General features: G+C 34.9%; 1 protein-coding gene across 1 annotated transcript; it reads left to right on the top strand.

The window, feature by feature from the left end:
- Positions 1 to 872: 872 nt before the first annotated feature.
- Positions 873 to 21,283, top strand: LOC111056923 (vacuolar protein sorting-associated protein 26B-like; the record flags this gene model as incomplete). Its single annotated transcript, XM_039431464.1, has 6 exons — positions 873 to 911; positions 1,077 to 1,220; positions 2,399 to 2,796; positions 4,303 to 4,409; positions 5,513 to 5,724; positions 20,296 to 21,283. Coding segments are annotated over 6 exons (1,104 nt in total), but the record flags the coding sequence as incomplete, so codon positions are not given.
- Positions 21,284 to 21,498: the final 215 nt, after the last annotated feature.

Below are 21,498 nucleotides of genomic sequence, written 5' to 3'. Positions count from 1 at the left end.
TATTGTTGATCAAAAACTAAAATTTATCAGAATTGAATCTTACTTATTTTTGAAAAATTAGTACTCATTGAAGATGTTCCGAATGATCTCATTTTATTCAGAATTTTATATCTAAAAAAGGTGAGAGCAAAGCGGATAGCACTATCTATTTAGCCCCACTCAGAGCCAAAAGTTTTTGAACAGATCAATCCCGTGTTATAGGATGGGCACGTTAAACTGTCGGTCCCGGCTAAAGTATGTCAGTCGTAAGGTCCATTGATAGCTCAAATGATTTATCCAGGTGAGGTGGTACTTCCATCAGGAACTCCCCACCAATAAAAGCCATACGAATATTATTATTATTTTACTATCTATTCTCGCTTTGCTCTGTTGCTAGATCATTTTTTTTTAATGTAGAATTAATAATAAATTAATCAACAAAATATATAATCTTAATTATGTGAAAAATTAATTTATCACTCAGTAAAATACAATTGATTATTGAAAACTAGAATGACCATTTAATATCACATCAATAAACCTGTATCAGCTACCGTCAATAGGAGGCATTGACAAGACAGAGACGTTTGGCAACGTTGTTTGCTATCTTTCTCCCCTGTCATTATAACGTAACCTCACTATAACTCTACGTATTCGTGAACATTGTATTCTGGTCAACTTCAAGGACCTAGAATTGATTAATCATTGTGAAATTGGTACAGTATGTGTATTGTTCAATTATAAATGTGAATCGATTATGAGAATTATCACTGAGAATTTGAATTATAAATAACAATTTTTTATTTAAGCTTTGTGTCATAAAAATGCGATCATTTGTATCCTCATATTAAAACAATGATGTCATTTTTTAAATTAATACCAAATCTTGTTGACGGTTGTTGTTGGTTGATAAGAAAACGCATCTCAAAAATGTAATTTTCTGTGTTTGAGATTTGTTATTTAATTGAAACTGCTTTTGTATAAAAATTTAATTTTAAACATTTTAACAAGAAAGTAGCCTAATAGTTATTCTAACGTAAAAACTATCGTCTATAAATTTGATCTTCATAATATTCACTTTTATTGTTTTGTTTCAGAGTTTTTTTGGATTTGGTCAGAGTGCTGACATAGATATAGTTTTAGATGGCACCGAAACCCGCAAGCTAGCAGAAATAAAAACAGAAGATGGGAAGAAAGAACGGCATCTTTTGTACTACGATGGAGAGAGTGTTACAGGAAAGGTATTATGACTCTCATGTAAAATATACAATAGCTTAGTTGAGCTCTCTGCTACATGTTCTTGGATATCCAAAAGCAGTATTAGACACTGCAATGTTCCATTTCCTTTTTGCGTATGGGAATTACATTTTGGAGTAACTCAATACAAGAGATTGACATATTCCATATAGGAATGCAATGTGTGCAATAACTATTATGGTTGGAGAGCAGGCTCAATTCAATTCATCTTCATTTTTCAAAAAACATGATAGCCTAGACAATTATCAAATAATTCAATGTTTAATATTATATTTTAGAATCCCTTGATTAGACTATGCATGTGTGTGTATAGGGGTAGGTGCCACGTTAGTGCATAAGCTCAATGTGATATTAGAAGTAAATTAAATAGAGAATATAATTATAATTTAGAAGATCTATTAATGAAATTATGATTATAAAAATGTTAATATATACTAACTTAATAATTTATAGGCTTATAGCTTAATGATTGGATAAGTATACTTAATGCATTTATCAATTAATAATACAATTCAAAACAATACTCAATTGAAGACAGCAGTAGCTGCAGAGCATATTTCAAACTCTTCCTCCTTCAAGCTAGTATATTCTAAAGAAATAGTTCTTTTCATCGATAAATAAGAATACATTTTTAACAGTTATGAAACTAGACATCAAGGAGTTGCCCTGAAGAGTTTTGCACCGAACCACATAGCATGAGGGTGGCCACTAACAACAAGACGAGTGTGTTAAACATGTGTGTACACATGCTCGTCATGCATGATGTGTCATCAGCGAGAAGCTTCAACTAACAAAAAACAGCTGTTTAATAACAATATCGGGTGTCAATCGTATGTGCAATATATCAAATGTGCGATTATTTCAACTCTTCGTTATTATTTGTGTTTATTATATAAAATTATCTCAAAACGTCTCAAATAATATTTACAAATTGCCATTTAAAAGTCAAAACCTACTATCATTTAAAACGTAATTGAACAAAACCTTTTAGGTTATGTTCATACACCATACAAATTGAAAATCGCAGTTCTGAGATACTCGCCTAATCTGCTGATTTTAGGGAATAATACGTTTTTTTTCTTTCCCAGTTTGAAATGTTCTCAATTATCAGCCCTAGTTGAGATGTTCACCAAGTCTTTGCTTTACTAATGTTTACTTTCAGGTGAAAATCGCACTGAAAAAGCCGGGCAGCAAATTGGAACACCAAGGCATCAAAATAGAGTTCATAGGTCAGATAGAGCTGTACTACGACCGCGGCAACCACCACGAGTTCACGTCACTGGTGAAGGAGCTGGCGCGACCTGGCGACCTCTCGCAGAACACAGAGTACAGCTTCGAGTTCCAGAACGTGGAGAAGCCGTTCGAGTCCTACACCGGCTCCAATGTGCGACTGCGCTACCTGCTGCGCGTCACTGTCGTACGACGACTGTCCGACATCGTCAAGGAGGTCGACATGGTCGTGCACACCCTCTCCTCCTACCCCGACATGAACAACAGCATCAAGATGGAGGTCGGCATCGAAGACTGTCTGCACATTGAGTTCGAGTACAACAAGTGCAAGTAAGTACTATATGTTAACAGTATCTTTTCTCTATGGTACTACCTACTTACTAACTACTCAAAATGTGTCCCATAGTTTAGTCACTTAATTAAATACTCCAATAGTGTCAGTTTAAATGGAGACAGATTATCTGGTGATTCAAACTCGTAATGTAACACATTGAGGCAAGGTACCTAGAATAATGTATTCTCAGGTACATTGCATTAAGGTGCGTACGCACTATGTGACACGAACACGTGCATTTCACTTTTTATCAGTTAATACTATGTTCATTATATCTATATCTCAAATCAGTTATACACACATTGATTTTTGGACGTTCGAATTTTTGCCGTCCTTATGAAATCTAACAGACTAAACGGAACTTGGCAAACACATGAACACATCACTTGTTTGTCAAGTTATGTTAAATTCAATAGAATTTATAACGACGGCAAAAATCGTACCTACGTCCAAAAATCGATGTGTGTTTTAAAAATGTTTGTATACAAATTTAGATATACAGTAATACGATAGCATCAGCTAAATAAAAATGAAATGCGAGTGTTCGTGGTGCATAAGTCTCTCTCTATTCACCTTCACTATGAATAATTTTTGTTCATATAATCTCAGTTTAGCGTTAAATTTAGCATTATAATTTTCATTCATATATGTTTAATCTTCACACTATAAGTTGTCTCCTAAAGTTTCCAGAATGCTAAATGATTATATTTCACAGTATCTGTTATAACAAAATGATACTGTATCAAACGGTTTAAAAATTCTATTTATTATCAAACTATAGATTCAATTCAAACAATTCAACCCTCCTATTCATAATACTGAAGGACGTGTAGGAGTAGAACATAAGAGTTTTTTCATCAATCAAATACGCACCAATTTTTTAAAATAATCCTATTGCAAGCTATTTGTCAAGCCCTCCGACTCGTAGGCCTAAATTGGAAATGCAATGGTAGATTTTACTTGTTTGATAGTTTAGAAAATGACAATCACATTGATTTTGAAGTTACACTTTAACATTATCAACTTCATTGTTCAACACGTGTTGAGTTGATGTAGAAACATTTAATAGAATCAATAGCTCAACTCGTATTGAAATATACTTATAACTAATTTGATCAATAATGCAAAAGTTCTATAATTATTATTCAAGGTGAAAGCAGTGTAAGGATTGTGTGAAACAATTATTGTCAACTTTTACATGAACTCAACACTCGAGAGTACAGTACTTTGTTTTAAATTAAGGTCAATACAATGCATTTTATAAATGTTAACTCTCACCCTGATGGTCGCTATCCAAGGGCTTAATGCTGGCGTTCATAACTGTTTTTTTTTTTTTTTTTTGCTATAATTGGATATGTTGTAAAAATAAAATCAACTCATTCATTCATAAATGTTAACTCAGGATGAGTTATGTATTAGAATTATAATTTACATTTATTTACACCTCATTGCATTTTGTTATTCTTACTTAGTGGTTTCATTGTTATTTTTTCTATTTCCAGATACCATTTGAAAGATGTAATTGTAGGAAAAATATATTTTCTCCTAGTCCGAATAAAAATAAAACATATGGAAATAGCAATTATTAAACGTGAGACAACAGGATCTGGTGAGTTCTCATTCAAATTTATTCATTTGTTAGAATAATAAACCACTCTATTTCAACCCAAGATGATTCTAGTCTTTATGATCTTACTGTTCTTATTATTCATTATCTATTACATTGTAAATATATATTTATACGATCAATTAGTAATAATTTTAAATCATATTCAATGACAACCAAAAATTTGTTCCAAGAGAAGTGTCCTTCTCATCGCTTATTTGATGTGTTGGCTAGTTGATTGGTCAAACTGAAGAAAGTAGATTCAATTTACGTTTAGAAATGAAAGAATTGTCTTATTCAAAAACTAGCAGGTAACCCGTGCTCCGCAAGGGTATAATTAAAACCTTGACGTACTGAAATCTTGAAGAATTTAATATAGGTCTATTACCATCCTCGTTAAATTAAGAGTATATGCATAATTTTTATTCAATCAGTTCAGTAGTTCAGACGTGATGATGCATCATTTGTGTATTCCCTATCCCGTACATGTATAAGCCGATTCTTTTCTGTATTATAGGCGAATCTATTTCCAAACTGCTGTAGACGTAAAACATGTAAAAAGTTAACCTATATAAGTATTATATGAGTCTTAAAAGTTGAGACTCATATACAATGGCTCAACTGTATTTAATATATCAATGAACCAAAATATATATATAATTCATAAATACCATTTTTTCACAATTTTATTAACTCTTTATTTAAAAGGAGGGAGATATGGTAAGTGCTCAATGTAAGATATAAAAAAATGATCATTATTTAATTTCACAAACTATATAAATACGATAAATCAATTTTATACAGAATTAAAGCCTTAAACTAACTTAAAATTGAAAATACTTATTATTAATTATAAGTACTATTTATATTATTGTTCCTTTTATTTAAAATTTTCAAATACAAATTTACTCCAATCGTTCATAATATTTTAGAGAGCTTGGTAAAATGTCATTTTTTGCTTGTTTGGCGCCCGAGGCAGGACCCCCCTCCCCCTAGTACTTACCGCATAAAATTGTGTCTCATGTAATTTACTGCTGGTTTAAGTCAGAATTATTGGTGAAATCGTCGCTGGTTTATAATTATTTAATATGAATGTTTTTTTTCAGGGCCGAATACATTTACAGAGAACGAGACAATTGCAAAGTATGAAATAATGGATGGTGCGCCCGTCCGAGGAGAGAGCATTCCCATCCGAGTGTTTCTGGCCGGCTATGATCTAACCCCAACCATGCGTGATATTAATAAAAAGTTTTCTGTCAAGTATTTCTTGAATCTTGTTCTAATGGACGAGGAAGATCGACGGTATTTCAAGCAACAGGTATGACAATCATTGAATTCTCAATAATGTTTGGATTGTTTAGTGATAAGTTGATTTCAACTGAAACATGTTTAATTTTTTGCTGGATAATGCTCATATAAGCTCAACCTGTGGGAGGTAATGAGATCAAATTATACACTTGGCGGGACGGGATACAACCTCATGACCATTACATAGCAGTAATAGTCATGGGGTTGAATCTAGTGCCGGCCGGTCAATTGGTACGGTGGTAAAGCCTGGGTTACATTGGTCGAGTAAGCTGGGCCGCTTTGACTAAGCCCAGTATTTCGGCCCAGCTCACTTGACATGTTTTAGAAAAGTGGGTTTACATTGATCAAGTTAACTCGGCCGAGTTGTCCACGCAAGCTTTGATGATTACACGTTGTGTACATAGGCGCCCACTTATATGAATTATTGGGGGATGCGGGCTCGTTCATGTTGTGGCCGATTTGGGAGTTGAGAAATACTCCACGAGAAAGGGAGTCCAGGGTAATCCCTCGGAAAATGTCAAATACCTTCATTACTGCGAACATGACATTATTGTTATATATTTATACTACATTTCAACAAATTGTTCAAGCAAATAGGAAAGTTAGACGAAAGCATTAGTGTGAAAAAGTGGCATCTCTGATATGATGCCAGTTATACTGCTTTATGGTGATGGATAAGTTGAAAATTACCTCCTTTTTTTCATTATATTTTAACATGATTGTGTTGAGGCTAAAAAATAAAAACCAATGCATTTTTGACAAAAGCCCAGTCAATGAAGACCAAGACACAGGGTTTTGCGCATCAAATTTGACGAAAGCTGAATTTTTGCAGGGTATTAATATAGGCTTACATAGTATATAGGCTAGAACTGAAGAGTATCGATCGCTTGCTCATTTGGCCATCATCCTCAATGAAAAAAGTAATCAAAGTAGATGACGCATATTAAAGTACACGATTTATTATTATTGATCCAACGAACGGATCCTCTTGAATAATTATTATCAAACGAAAATCCGAATTGGATGCTGTAAATCACCCTGATGACTTCTTCTACTGCAAATATTGACAACAGGGTAAACAGCTAGATGGAATTCAATGAGCCCTACTATACAATAATTTTTGTATAGTAAGTTAGACAACAAAAACATATACAGGGTGCTCTGAAAAAAGGTGCCCCCATAAGTCAGGGCATGATTCCTCACATCAAGAAAAAAAAAAGTTCCAATTAACATAGATCCGAAAATACTTGGTTACCAAGTGATACAGGGTGGAAGATTTCGTCTGAACTTCAGTTCCCCTGCTGAAACGAAGCCCCACGGGTATTTGTTGGCTATTAATTAAGATATAGCGTACTTTATATAAAATGAACTGAAAAATTAAATAAAACAGTTTCCAGACCTGTAGCTACAGTAATTTTTAAAATATTTGACGAAATACGTGAAACTTGGTCCCGAAAAACAAGTTTGAAAAGAGAGCTTAACAGTAACAGATTTTGTCTATTTTTCATGCGTTTTGTAATTGAGAATTATTTTTTTAAAGGTTGCGTTTGTCTATTATAGACTCATTTTACATCTTTCTCTTTGAAATTTCATTTTCTACAATTTCTGTAAAAAAATATGTTGTGTTTATTGTACATTTAACATAGTAAATCTGCTTCAAACCTTAAAGGAACTTGTTTTTCGGGACCAGGTTTCGCGTTTTTCGTCAAATATCTTGAAAATTACTGTATTCGTCAAATATCTTGAAAATTACTGTATTCGTCAAATATCTTGAAAATTACTGTAGCTACAGGTCTGGAAACTGTTTTATTTAATTTTTCAGTTCATTTTACATAAAGTACGCTATATTGTACATCTTAATTAACAGCCTACAAATACCCGCGGGGCTTCGTTTCAGCAGTGGAACTGAAATTCAGACGAAATCTTATAGACAACAGGGAAACAGCTAGATGGAAATTTGATGAGCCCTACTATACAAAAATGTATCTGAATCCTCTTGAATTTTATTTAAAAAAAACGTTGAAAATCCAAAGCAAGCTTCAAAAACCACAAGGCCCTACTGACTTTTCTATAAGTGGTATCTTTTAGAGGATGAAACCATAAAAATATAGACATGATTGTATCATGTATATTAAAAATGTACAAAATGTATCTGAATCCACTTGAATTTTATTTTTAAAAAACGTTGAAAATCCAAAGCAAGCTTCAAAAACCACAAGGCCCTACTGACTTTTCTATAAGTGGTATCTTTTAGAGGATGAAACCATAAAAATATAGACATGATTGTATCATGTATATTAAAAATGTACAAAATGTATCTGAATCCACTTGAATTTTATTTTTAAAAAACGTTGAAAATCCAAAGCAAGCTTCAAAAACCACAAGGCCCTACTGACTTTTCTATAAGTGGTATCTTTTAGACGATGAAACCATAAAAATATAGACATGATTACAAAAAGCATATAAGCTACAATTATTTACAAATTATTAATACAATTGGTTGATTATTTGCTGATCTAAGAAAATGTGCCCCCACTATATATGAATTTGTGTCGGGATGCCACTAATTTTCTATTGTTTAAGATTTTATGCCAAAGTAAAAAATTCCAATAAAGATACATCTTGCGAGTCATTAGAAGTTCATGAAAACCACATTTATATACACCAATTTGAGTGATCCGTAGTCTAGTGGATAGAGTGCTTGCGTAGCAGCACAGAGATCCCGGGTTCAATCCCTATCATAACCAAAAGTTTTTTAACCAGATCACTCCCGTGTTATCGGATGGGCACGTTAAACTGTCGGTCCCGGCTGAAGTATGCCAGTCGTAAGGCCCATTGACGGCTTAAATTATATATTCAGGCGGTGGGACCTTCCCGCAAGGGACTCCCCACCAACAAAAGCCATACGAATTTACTTTTTACACCAATTTAAAAAAGAAAATTGAAAACCTATGATGTAGAAATTTAGGATAAATTTAACATAGAAAACATTTATAATACTCATGGGGAAAAATCATTAAACTGAAGAATATAAGAATGAAACAGTATTGAACAACGCGGGGTAACTTTGAGGGGTTAACAAAATATGGAGGACCGAGGGAAATACATAGAATGCAGATTGACTTACTTGATGCGGTTGGAACGGTTGTGGTTTTTACGATGACTGGGTCTCAGCCAGCTCTGCCGGGAGATAGCACCCTTCTCCTCCTCCTCCTCGGAGATAGACAGAGCTAGGTAGAGAGTGAGAGGAGGGAACTAGAAGCGATAAGACGCACTGTACTGATTGCGTTCTAACCATTCCGCCCACCAAATTACGTTTCAACGGAATTTAAATAACGTAGAATTTGAAATACATAAGTGGAGACAACAAATTATAACACTGAATGAAGTAACACAAAATTAAGAGATCAGAGAAAGTCTGTTACAACACTGGAACATTTTCCAAGTGTTGTAGATCTGTATACATTTCAATTATTAATGGGAAGCACGATCACGCGATTCAATGCGCGCTTCATGATCCCACTTGCGGTGCGAAGTGTCACCACTCTGGTGATATTGTCGGTGCCAGGATGGATCGCTTCGACCTTTGCCAATGGCCACAGGGTTGGTGGAGTGTTCAGATTTTTTTAGGCAGTAGTGAAGGATGCTTCACATTATATGCAAGCGCTGAGTTGCGTAGCCCACTGCCCACCTGTTGCGTTACATGAGTGTGGTATAATTTGCACATAGCACTGTACGGTTCCAATCTTTTCTCATGAGAGAAGTACTTTTTCATAGAGGAGATTCGATTATGACCTAATTTTACACTTTCTTCTTTGAACGGTGACGCTACAATGTATCGGCCAGAAGGAAGGCGCCTTGTAGTTTCGGTAAAGAGTCTCCCGCAATATTTATGTGAAGGATCTTCTGGAGCGATGGTTGGAGCTTCTTCGGATTCCCAAAACTTGTGAATCACTTCATTGATTGGTTCTATACAAGAGAGTAAGGCTGTAACGGCTTCAGGCTGGCTGGCAGAATTAACCTTTCCGATAACGACACAACCGAATTTTGTATTCAACACATGAGGCCCAGATCAATCTTAGAAGATTCATAAAATCTCTCATCTGCTAATTTTAAATTTGCAAACTGTCTAAAGTCTGCAGAATTGAAACTTATGCTAGGTTGATTACACGTTAGATTCGATGACACTGTAGCGGTGGTACTCAATTTGAAGTGTGGTTGAAATCTAGATGAAATCCTCAGGTCAACGTTTCCGTAGGTAATTGACGTTCGTGACCCAATTCCGACTAGCCTTCTGCTAGAAGGTCTTGGCTTTAAATGTAACTTGTTCATGAGTTCTCTAGTGATGACGGTGACTTGCGATCCAGAGTCAATCACTGCACGAGCGGTATGAGCGCGATTAAATACATCAAACACAATAACTTGAGCAGTACCTAACAAACAATTTGAGGAGTTGGATGCAGAAAGGCTGGTATCACATACATTAGAAGCGGAGTTTTCTACATTAGACTGAGAAGACAACATTTGAGGTTCAGATCTGAACGGCATTTTTTTCAAAATGGAGTAAGGTGTGATGACCAGTTGAACTACAAGTTTCGCAAGATTTATTGGAGCGGCATAATTTTCTATTATGGTTGCCAAGACAAGCAAAGCAAAGTTTCAATCTCTTAACAGCATCATATCTTTCTTTGACTGCCATTTTGAATAATTTTGGACAAGAATAGATGTTGTGATCATTTGATGAACAAACGTTACATGAGGTGTTACATTTTCTATTCACGTTTGAATTTTCAGAGTTTGCGTTTGAAGTGCTAGCAACTATCAGGCTAGAATTGAATATATTTTTTGGCTTATCGATATTAGAATTAGATTTAACTGACGTGGATGTTCCGGCTGCATTGATAAGTTCATTAGTTCTTGACTTTTTGATCAAAAAATCCAGTAAAGATTTACACTTCGGTATTTCATTAGGCAAGAATGACGATTCAAAATCGTAGCGAGTTTTCATGTCGATTTTCCTCAACATAATTGATAGTAATACAAAATCGAAATGATAATCAATTTGCTGACCCTTCAATGACTCAATTGCCACTTGATTTACATCAATGAATTGCTGAATTGAATTATATTCAGCCTTTGTAACACTTTTACAATCCAGAATCTGAACAATGAAATAGTTTGATAAGATATATGGGTTCTGATAACGTCTTTTTAGCTGTTTATATGCTAATGAGTAGCCTTGTTCGGATAAAGGAATGCTTGAAATGCTCTCATAAGCAGAATCTCTTAAAACTTGATCGTAAGTATTGGAATTTCTCATTCTCAATAGCAGACAAACTGTCATTATCATGAATGAGACATTTAAAATTATTGTAGAACTCGTTCCATTTGCTTACATTACCGTTGAATATTGTGAGTGGAATTCGCGGTAACTGAATATTAGATTTACTAACAGTTGGGGGGGGGGTTACAGGAGTTTGCGGTTTTGACATTTGAATGAAACGTGGATACCATTCGTCGTACTTTGATTGAATTTCATGCAGGGAAGTATCTTGGATGTCATAAATAACTGATAATTCAAAAATTTTTTCACCAATTTTCTCGAAAAGACAAATCATTTTCAATTTTAGTGATCATGGTTTGAGAAATTTCACCTTGAGTATTTTTCAAAGTGATTTCTATTTTTTGAATAAGTCGTAAGCACTTATTGGACAGCAATTTTTATTGAATGACACTCTTAGAACTGTCCATTGTTGTTTGATTTAGGACAGATACGTTAATGTTCGACTCCGTTAAGCTAGTTTCCGGAGGATCTGTCATTGCGAAAAGGTAAACAACCAACGCTTGGAGGTTATAACAATAATGTTCGCTGTGGCTACAGTTACGGTAACCGTAGTAGCTCCAGTTCGCGTTCCGGTTAACATTTGCGCATGCGCGACTACCGCTATTTACATGTGCATTGTGGTGTTGGTGGTTTTTGGTCACATGGTTATGATTTCTAAGTAACCTATCGTTTCAATGTTTCAATCATTAAGTTTACATCCTTCCAGGATTTGAAAATAGTGAAAAAGAAAAGAAAATTTAAAGGATGAGCTTGTATATTATGAATTGAAGTACAAATGTACTCATGGTGGTGTAATGAAAAGTAAGTCCAAGTGACCTGTAACCAGGACTACAGGTGAAGACTGCATACCTCTGCACAGGTTGACGTTGCTCCTATTCGTTCTCTCTCCAGGCGAGCGTAGCGCTAGCACCTCTTGCCAGCTCACAGTTGCTCCTATTCGTGCTCTCTCTAGGCGCGTGCGCGTACCGAACCGAACCGATTGGAAGCTAAGAAGAACAACCTGGGAAGCGATAAGGATAAACGATAAGTGTTTTACAAAAAACAAATTTGCTCGTTTTGGATTGAAAAATTAAACACGTTTTGGAATTACAGACTTTGAGAGAAATACGACAAAATAATAGAAATGCAATAGCTATTTCACAATCACACTCGTGAATTTGAACACTTGACACTGGAATAAATAAGATCAAATTAGTAAGAACAAAATCAGAACTTGGATGAATAAATTCGTGGTAAGGATACGATTCACAATTACAATAAACGAGATCGATATTAAAGTTCATCAGTAAACTGTACATTAATAGGAACACTGATTACATCTGGCACGGTATGGACCATAATGAACAACAACGCGGGGTAACTTCGAGGGGTTAACAAAATACGGAGGACCGAGGGAAATACATAAAATGAGGATTGACTTACTTGATGCGGTTGTAACGTTGCGGTTTTAACGATGACTGGGTCTCAGCCAGCTCTGTCGGGAGATAGCACCCTTCTCCTCCTCCTCAGAGATAGACAGAGCTAGGTAGAGAGAGAGTGAGAGTGAGGGGGGAACTAGAAGCTATAAGACGCACTGTACTGATTGCGTTCTAACCAAGTATGGAAATATTCTCATAGAAATAATTGTTCTCCATGATTGATTCTATTATCCAGGAGCCACTTTTTTGTTTTTGATTTGAATGAATTGATTGGAACTGTTTCTTTAATAGCTATTGGCTGTTTATTGAAAATTTTTGGTCCTAAATATTTGGCTGACCTCTGAGCAGCTGATGTTGTCATCCTGGAAATTGCCAAGTCCATGTTCCTTCTGTGTGTTCCTTGCGGGTGATTCAAATTGATGAAGAATTGTAGCTTCTTTTTGGTGAATGTTAGAAGTCTGTAAATGTAAATCTGTTTGATGCTGAGGATGCTAAGCTCCGAGTATAGTAGTACTGAAGGGAAGAGTGGATGTTTCAAATTCAAATTCATTTATTTGCCATAAAATAATACAGATTGATAAAATAAATATTCTAACTTACAAAATGGCACTACCGGTAAAGAAAACTTGTGCGCCGCAGTGAGTTCAAACAACTAGGTACAGCAAACATGTCAATAGAAAGAAAAAGAGCTTATTCAAACCACTAGAATAAATAAAATTATGGAAACCATGTCACATCTCAATACTTACAAACGATAAGACAAAAGTAACAAAATCACAAGCAAGTGACAAACTCAAAAATACCAATTCAAGGAAGCCATGACAATAATTTTTTTAAATTTATAACATAAGAATGAAACACTACATAATGGATATAGATAATTTAAAATAAACATTTATCCTAATCCAATCCAGTATAAGATTCATTATGGATTTTGTAATTCTATTAATAATGAAATTAGTTGGGACTTTATTTATAAACAAGTAACACTGATATTCAAACTGACGTCTACATACACTTAAGCTGGTAAAGTCAATATCAAATTGTAATTGATTGGAGGGACGCAAATTATATGGATTATTCCTTAAGTTGAATGTAGGTATCACTATTCTTATTAATGAATAATATGATTCTTTTAACATATGTTTGCCTCACTGTAAGCACCTGGAATTCTTGAAAAAGAAGTCTACTAGGGTACAATCTTGGCCTGTATAATGCAGCTCTGATAAGGTGTTTCTGTAATGTGAATAATTTGTTCATATATGGATATCATAAGCAGCCCCCCATATCTCAATTCCATATTGGAAAAGTGATTGCGCATAAGCATAATAAATCTTTTTCATTATTACCATATCAGCTATTTGATTTAGTGAATAAAACTTATAAATTAGATATTTAAGCCGTCTGCACATATATTCAATATGAGTATCCCATTTTATATGATCATCCATCATTATACCCAAATATATTAAGGATTTCACCCAATCAATACAAGGGCAATCACAATCCACATGATTTAACAAAGCGTGAGAATGCATTTGTAAAGACAAGGTTTGTACTGGTTGACCTATTTCAGTAGTAGAAAAAGTCATAAATTTAGTCTTCTTCAGGTTCATGGTGAGTACATGTCTATCAAACCATGATTTTACAATTCTCAAGCCCTCATTTGCATTGTTATATACATCCCCCCCATGACACACCAGAAAAAACAAGAGCCGTGTCATCAGCAAATGAAATTACTCGGCAGTTAGGTATTCTCAGATTCAAAAGGTCATTAGCATAAATCAAAAAGAGCAATGGTGAAAGGACTGTGCCTTGAGGAAGACCAAATACAGAAAGATTTTTCAAACTTGTTTTACCATTAATTGTCAAATATTGAGAGCGATCCGTTAGATAACTCGCAAACAGATCGTTTGCTATGCCCTTAACTCCACAATTATGTAATTTTTGCAATAGTATTGTGTGTGGTATGGAATCAAACGCCTTTGCAAGGTCTAAAAAACTGATAGTGTTTTATGCTTGGATTTGAAATTGTTATTTATGATGTTAGTTAAGTGAAGTACAGCATCAGTGGTAGACTTACCAGATTGAAACCCATATTGATTACTATGAACGAATTTTATTTTATCTAGGAAACAAACTAGTCTAATTTTGATCAATTTTTCAAATATTTTTGAAAAACTACTTAAAAGACTTATAGGTCTATAATTTCCGGGTTGTGTATGATCACCAGCTTTGTGAAGAGCTATCACTTTTGCAATTTTAAACCTTTTTGGGAAGTAGCCTGATAGAAAACATTTATTAATTATATATTCCAACGGTTTAACTATGAACTGAGAAATTTTTTTCAAGAACACCCCTGACATACCATCAACACCTGTTGCTGCATTGTTTTTCAAAGATTTTATCACATCAAGTATTTCAGTGCTGTTAGTTGGGTTGAAAAAAATGCTGTTATTAGGACTGGGGGATAATGAGTCAGGTATTTCAATATTATGGATATCATCCAGGATTTGACTCGCATATTTTTCACCAATTCTTGTGAAATGATCATTCAAAATATCTGGATCTATATTTGGCTAAACGTGTTTTTTATCTATATCAAGCATTTCATTAATACAATCCCATGTCTTTCTAGAGTTGTTTTTACTATTTTCCAGTTTCAGCTTGAAATAATCTGATTTAGCCTTTTTTATTGTATTATTTAATACATTTCGATACGCTATATAATCCTCTTTTAATTTTATATTAAAAGGTTGTTTACTGAGTTTCCCATACATATTGTCTCTCTTTCTTATAGATTCAACTAAACTCTTAGTAATCCATTTTTTCAACGGTTTCATTTTGTGGGGAATTTTGACAATAAAAGAATGCTTCTCGATATAGTAAGTCAGCCTGTTAATGAATGTGTCAACCAGGGAATCAATATCATCAGCACCGCTGTAAATATCTTCCCATGTTTCATTCTCTAGATCGGAAATGATACTGGACAAATTCATTTTAGTGACATTACTTAAAGGACTGGGTTTTTTCTTTGCTTGGCTTTATTTATATGTAGAGAAATAGAATAATGGTCGGTTATGGATGTTTTTAGTATTGCACCAACAACCTCACCATCATTGACAGTATCTTGTTTTAAAAATACATGATCTATACAATTATGTAATCTTGTGGGTTTATTTATGTAGGATTTATACCCATTCAAATGCATAACACTTAGATATTCATTTGTGAGATTGGTATTATTTAAAATATTCAAGTTCATATCACCAATGAGTACAACATTACGTTGATTTTTTAGAGATTTCAAATGATTATCCAGACTAATTATGAAATTATTTATATATAATGAAGGAGAACGGTACAAAGCGATCACTGTGAGGTCATAACCATCAATATTGCAACTGATACTCAGAGGATTCACATTATCAATCATAAGTTCCTTTAAATTAAAAACTATCGATTCATGTATAAAAATACACAGACCATCACTTTTTGAGAATTTAGATGCAGCATTAACATTAGTATAGCCTGGTAAATTAAAATCAAATTCAGAATCGTCACAAATCCGAGTTTCAGTTAAAACGATTAAGTCAAATTTTATTTGGCTATTACTTAGATAATAAACGAATTGATCAAAATTTTTCTTAATACTTCTAATGTTCATATGAATTATATTTATACAGTTATTTTTTTGCAGAGAAAAACTAAAAAAATCATTAACTTCAAGTGTTTCATAAATGCCCTCAGACAAATCATGATCCTGATTCGGCATAGTAAATCAATAACCAACATTAACCAGATGAAAAATCAATGTTTGCTATCTATCTAGATGGTTTCAAGGTCCATTGCACTTCTTACCGGTATCGGCTTCCTACCTTCTTCCTTCCTCACGAAAATTTTTCCGTCTCTAACCCAAACGAACTGATAGCCTTTCTGAATAGCTAGTTTTCGCGTTTCCCTGAACAATTCCATTGTAGAGGGGGCCAGATGCTGATAAGCACACACTCGACCATCAACCAAAGATCCATTCACCATCTTAGTTGAAATACCTGGACCTCCAACATCGCGGCTCGCAGCCTGTTTGAAGTGGTTCAACCAGTCTTCTTTATCTTGTCTGCGGACGAATTTGAAAACAATGGGCTTGATCTGATCCTTTCCCCTTGATGGTAATCTGTGCGCGGCACTGAGACCCTTCGAATCAATTGGATTCTTGATAGCGGATGATGATATTTTATTGAAAACTTCAAACATTGATTCATTTGTTTCTGGAACGCCGGTAACAATTACATTCTCTCTACGAGTATAGCCTTGCATATCAAACAGTTCACTTTTCAACTTCAAATTTTCATTTTTCAACGAGTTAACGTCTTTCTTCAAAGATTTAATTTCCTTCTTGCAACTGTCAAGTTCGTTTTTAAACGAATCGAACTCATCAGAAATGAATTCTATAGAGACTTTCATAGAATAAAAATCCTCTTTGAAAGTAGGAGACAGTTCAGCACATATAATTTATTTCACGACATTAGAAATAGCCTGTAAATCCAATTGAGAAAGCGATTGTCTGTTATCAGCAGCCGTTGCCCTTGAGCCATCCTCGCCGGCAGTAGACAATGACTGCACTGTTGACGCAGCAGTAGACGATGACTGTACTGCCGCTGACGCAGCGATAGCCGACGATGCGCCCGACCCTGTTTTACAAGTTATGCACTTCCACTTCGCCTTATTTTCAATGGGCATTTTTCGAAAATTAGACTCTTTCATTAACTGACACAAAAAATGGCATTTTGTGTTACACGAGTTACATGGTAAAAAGTCCTGTTTAGGAGCATCCGTATCACACTTCAAACACAACATAGTTAACCGGTGAACTAAAATATATCGTAACAACAAAGGGAGCACACAAAAAATCGATGCTTACTCCATGACGTCTCGAGGCGAACTGTTTGCTTCCTATTATCCTCAAAATTAGCTTCTGAACCGTGAAGATAGGATCGATGTGGCAGAAATTTGTAGCTCCCCAGACCAAAATGCCATATCTTGCTATAGGCTCGACTATTGCATAATATACATTTTTCATGATGTCTGTTGATAGTAGCTGCCTGAGTTGGATGAATTTGTAAATTAATTTTCTGATTTCAGCCGTTTGATGTAAAGTGTGTTCATCCCAGCAAAGTTATCCATCTATTATGACTCCCAAATATATTATATTGTTTGTGCGCTCTACTGAAGGACAATTACAATTCATACTATCTAATTTGCCATGATGTAGTTTGATTGTCTGCTTAGAAGGCTTCTTGGAATCTGTCAGTGAGAAAGTAATAAATTTTGTTTTTGAGTCATTAATCGTCAGAATGTTATTGAAGAGCCAGGAGGTAACTTTTCCCATTCCAAGTTCAGCTGACCTGAAGACGTCATCCCAGCTGGTTCCCCGGAATAATACTGCTGTGTCATCGGCGAAGGCGATAATCTTGCCACCGACATCCATAGAGCACAGCTCGTTGGCAAAGAAGAGGTAGAGTATTGGTCCAAGAACGGTTCCTTGCGGTACTCCGAAGCTAACTGGAAGGCCATCTCCTGCACTTAGGTTTCTCCCAATCCTGACTCTTTGCCTACGATTTCCAGATATGACTTGAACCATTCTGAGACAACACCTCTTAAACCCATAGCCTGAAGATTTTTCAGTAACTTGCCATGAGGTACTGTATCAAACGCCTTTGCTAGATCAAGAAATACTGCAAGGCATTTCCTGCCATTATCCAAATCGTTGATTACGGACCTTGTCAACACAAATATAGCATCATCTCTACATCTGTTTTGTCGGAAGCCATACTGATTGGGCCACAACAGATTTTCTGATTCAAGATAATTAACCAATCGCTTTATTACAAGTTTCTCAAGGATCTTTGAGATATTACTGACTAATGCTATTAGGCCTATAGTTGTTGAGTTCAGATCTATCGCCACCTTTATGTAAGGGTCTTGTACAAATCTCTTTCATTGAATTTGGAAAGACCCCACTTGAAAGACTCTTATTGAAAACATCCGCTAGTGGTATCCACATTGAGAAATGATTTGTGCCAATGCTATCTTTTCTTTATGATAAATATTCGGACCTTGAGACTCGAATTTAGCAGACTGCTGTGGCCCAGTCAGATAAGACTTATTTACTGATGCGGGGACAGTCTTTGATTCGAATTCTGCCAAGGGAATGCGTTTTAGATCATGTAACTATCTCATTATCCTCATAATCATTGTCAATTATTGTTATATGGGCATCATCCAGCAAAGAAAGAAACATTTAATTGAAGTTAATGTGCGACAAATTTTTGTCTGACAGTTATAGGGGGTCCAAAGTATTGTGGAATGACAATTCATATTTTTTTTAGCTCTCATAAGTTTGCAAATATGTAGAATCTATGCATTGCAGATATGTAGAGGATAAAAATGAGATGGAATGGAAATTAAACCTATGCTAGAAACAGATTGAAGTGCAAAGTTACAAACTAGGAATTTCTTGAAACGGTGGTTTTGAAACAAAATAATGATTTGTGATGCAAGTTAATTAATACAATTGATAAACTTTCCATCTTGTACATTTGACCAATCCTTTCTAGAATTTATTTGACACGACACTGATAAATGAATGAATCAATAATGTTGAAGAAATAAGTGGAACTGAAAGCGGGAAGAAAAGGACAATCTCAGGATTTTTCCCATCCTGGATTATATCAGAAACTGATAATATATAATCTTTTAAAATTTGAATAACGATTAACAAGATGTTTCCATGAGAGTTCCAATTAGTTTCTCACTTGCACAACCAGATTTCTCGGCTGCTATGGTGGACAACCAAATGTCTTCTTTCAATAAGTGAAAAATATTATGGTCGATTATAATTTGTCCGGGATGCTGTTACGAAACATTTTCGGACCCGTATTTGTTGTTTATTGTGACGTGAAAAACAATCACGTAGTTGGATAGACTGTTGCTGTTGTTGGTTTTAGTTTATTATTTCAATTAACAACTTTGGAAAGAGCAGAAAGTGTTTATTACAAACTACCTTGGGTTCTTTTTTACTTATTTCACCTGACCAATGATTCTGTTGAATTACTGTGAAGAGAGAAAAAATGTGCTGTTTGTTGCATCTGAATATATATTTGCTAATTTTATTGGCCTCTACTATTAATAATTTTAAACCTACTACTAATAGCTAACTAATAGGACTGATTTCGAAGTGTCCCGAATTTTGTAATGTAACTAAACGTTTCCAAGCCCATGTATTTGTTAGTTTATTGGGAAGAAAGTAACTAACCAGATCCGTTAGACAGTTAGTTCCTTTGGTGTTTTGTATGTTATTTATCAATCCATTTAGGCCCGATTCCATTAAAACGAAAACTATAGTGAGGTCCACGTTATAATGGCAGTGGATAAAGATAGAAGAATAGCGATGCCGATTCTCTGCATTAATTAATTATATTTCTACACTAACAAAAACATAATTGGCATCATTGTGGACCTAGAAAAGGATAGTACCACCGGCTTTGTCGTATGATGGACTAGGATAGCAAAACCAAAGTTGATCAAATACTGTCATTATAAGGTGGACCTCACTATAGGTATGAGCGACAGTAAGTTCTAAACAGAATAAAATCGTGTTTAAATTCAATTTACAATTATCTGACTAGATCCAATTGCCGCCGCTCAAACCTAGTCTTAGTTTTTGGTAAAACTGGGCTTTATCAGTAAGTTTGTTTTGAAAATGTGCTGGAAATGTGTTACTGATGTGTCATGTTTTTGTGGTGACTTTGTTTGACAGGAGATAACATTATGGCGCAAAGGAGAGAAAGCGCACAAGGGTGGCGGGGGGTCGGGGGGCAGTCACGTGCCGTCGCACCTGGTGGCCGGAGAGGGGGGACCTCAGGGCTCGGAGAGCATGATCCGCGACCCCGACGCCCTGCCCAAGGCGCCCGTCGAGGACATGACCCGCGAGGACGGCACTTCGCCGCCTAAGGAAGAATGATAGTGTGGCTGCGCTGCGGCTAGTGACTCAAGTGCATTTCAAAACAACTCTTCTCCTATCCAACTTGTAAAATACTTTGTTGTTAGATTATTAATAACAATTGTACCTTCATATTGCCATAAATGTAACAATATTCGTGTAAAAATGGTGTTTATCTAGAAAAAATAAGTTCTGAAATTTTTAGAAACACTTTACTATTGTGAGTACTTGATGTGACGATCAAAGCGCTACATTTTCCAATGGTTATCCAAGAAATTTCCTGTTGGATAATTTTCACCCAAAATTCAAATTGCGTAATTTCTTTTCTATGTACTCTATTTTTGTATACTAGCAGTCCTCTTTCCAAAACAGATATTCTAATAATTGTTTATTTGAAACTTCATCCAATACTTAACTGTACAGTTGAATATTGTATTTGGATATGTCATGTAAAATACGTGTACTTGAGAGACTTGTTTACTGTGCAGTGAAAATGAGTGCATGGTTGCCACTATGTACAATTGAAACAATGAACATTCCAGTGTTTTTATCAATAATCGATAACATTGTAAAATAACAGGTCATTTAATATTTCTAGTGAAAATTACTGATGGTATGGTATCTTATCAACGTTGCTGAAAATGTATAAATCTGGTATTTGTATCCACTTTGTGATGACATCACTACTGAAAAATGATATTCAGTTTCTGTTTATAATTATATTTATCTTATTATTTTCAAGTATGTTATTTAAAGAAATTATTTATAAATAATAAGTCGTAATAAAGTTATATTTAAAAAAGTTCTAATAATAGTTTTTATTGGGGCGATGTCAGTATACACCACCGTCAAAGTCAGACACATCCATCCTAGCACTGAAATTCAGTCTTGTTTTGGCGGGTGGCACTTTTGTCGTTCTTGTGCTGAAAAAGAAGTGTCCTGTTTTGGCGGGGCGAGTCAGTTTGTAAATTTTTTTGTGTCAATAATATTCATTACTATCAACTCTTGCTTGTAATATTG

Source organism: Nilaparvata lugens, chromosome 6 (assembly GCF_014356525.2).
Source record: "Nilaparvata lugens isolate BPH chromosome 6, ASM1435652v1, whole genome shotgun sequence".
Taxonomy (NCBI): domain Eukaryota; kingdom Metazoa; phylum Arthropoda; class Insecta; order Hemiptera; family Delphacidae; genus Nilaparvata; species Nilaparvata lugens.
The sequence above is the reverse complement of the archived record's forward strand: the minus strand, read 5'-3'. Positions and strand labels throughout refer to the sequence as shown.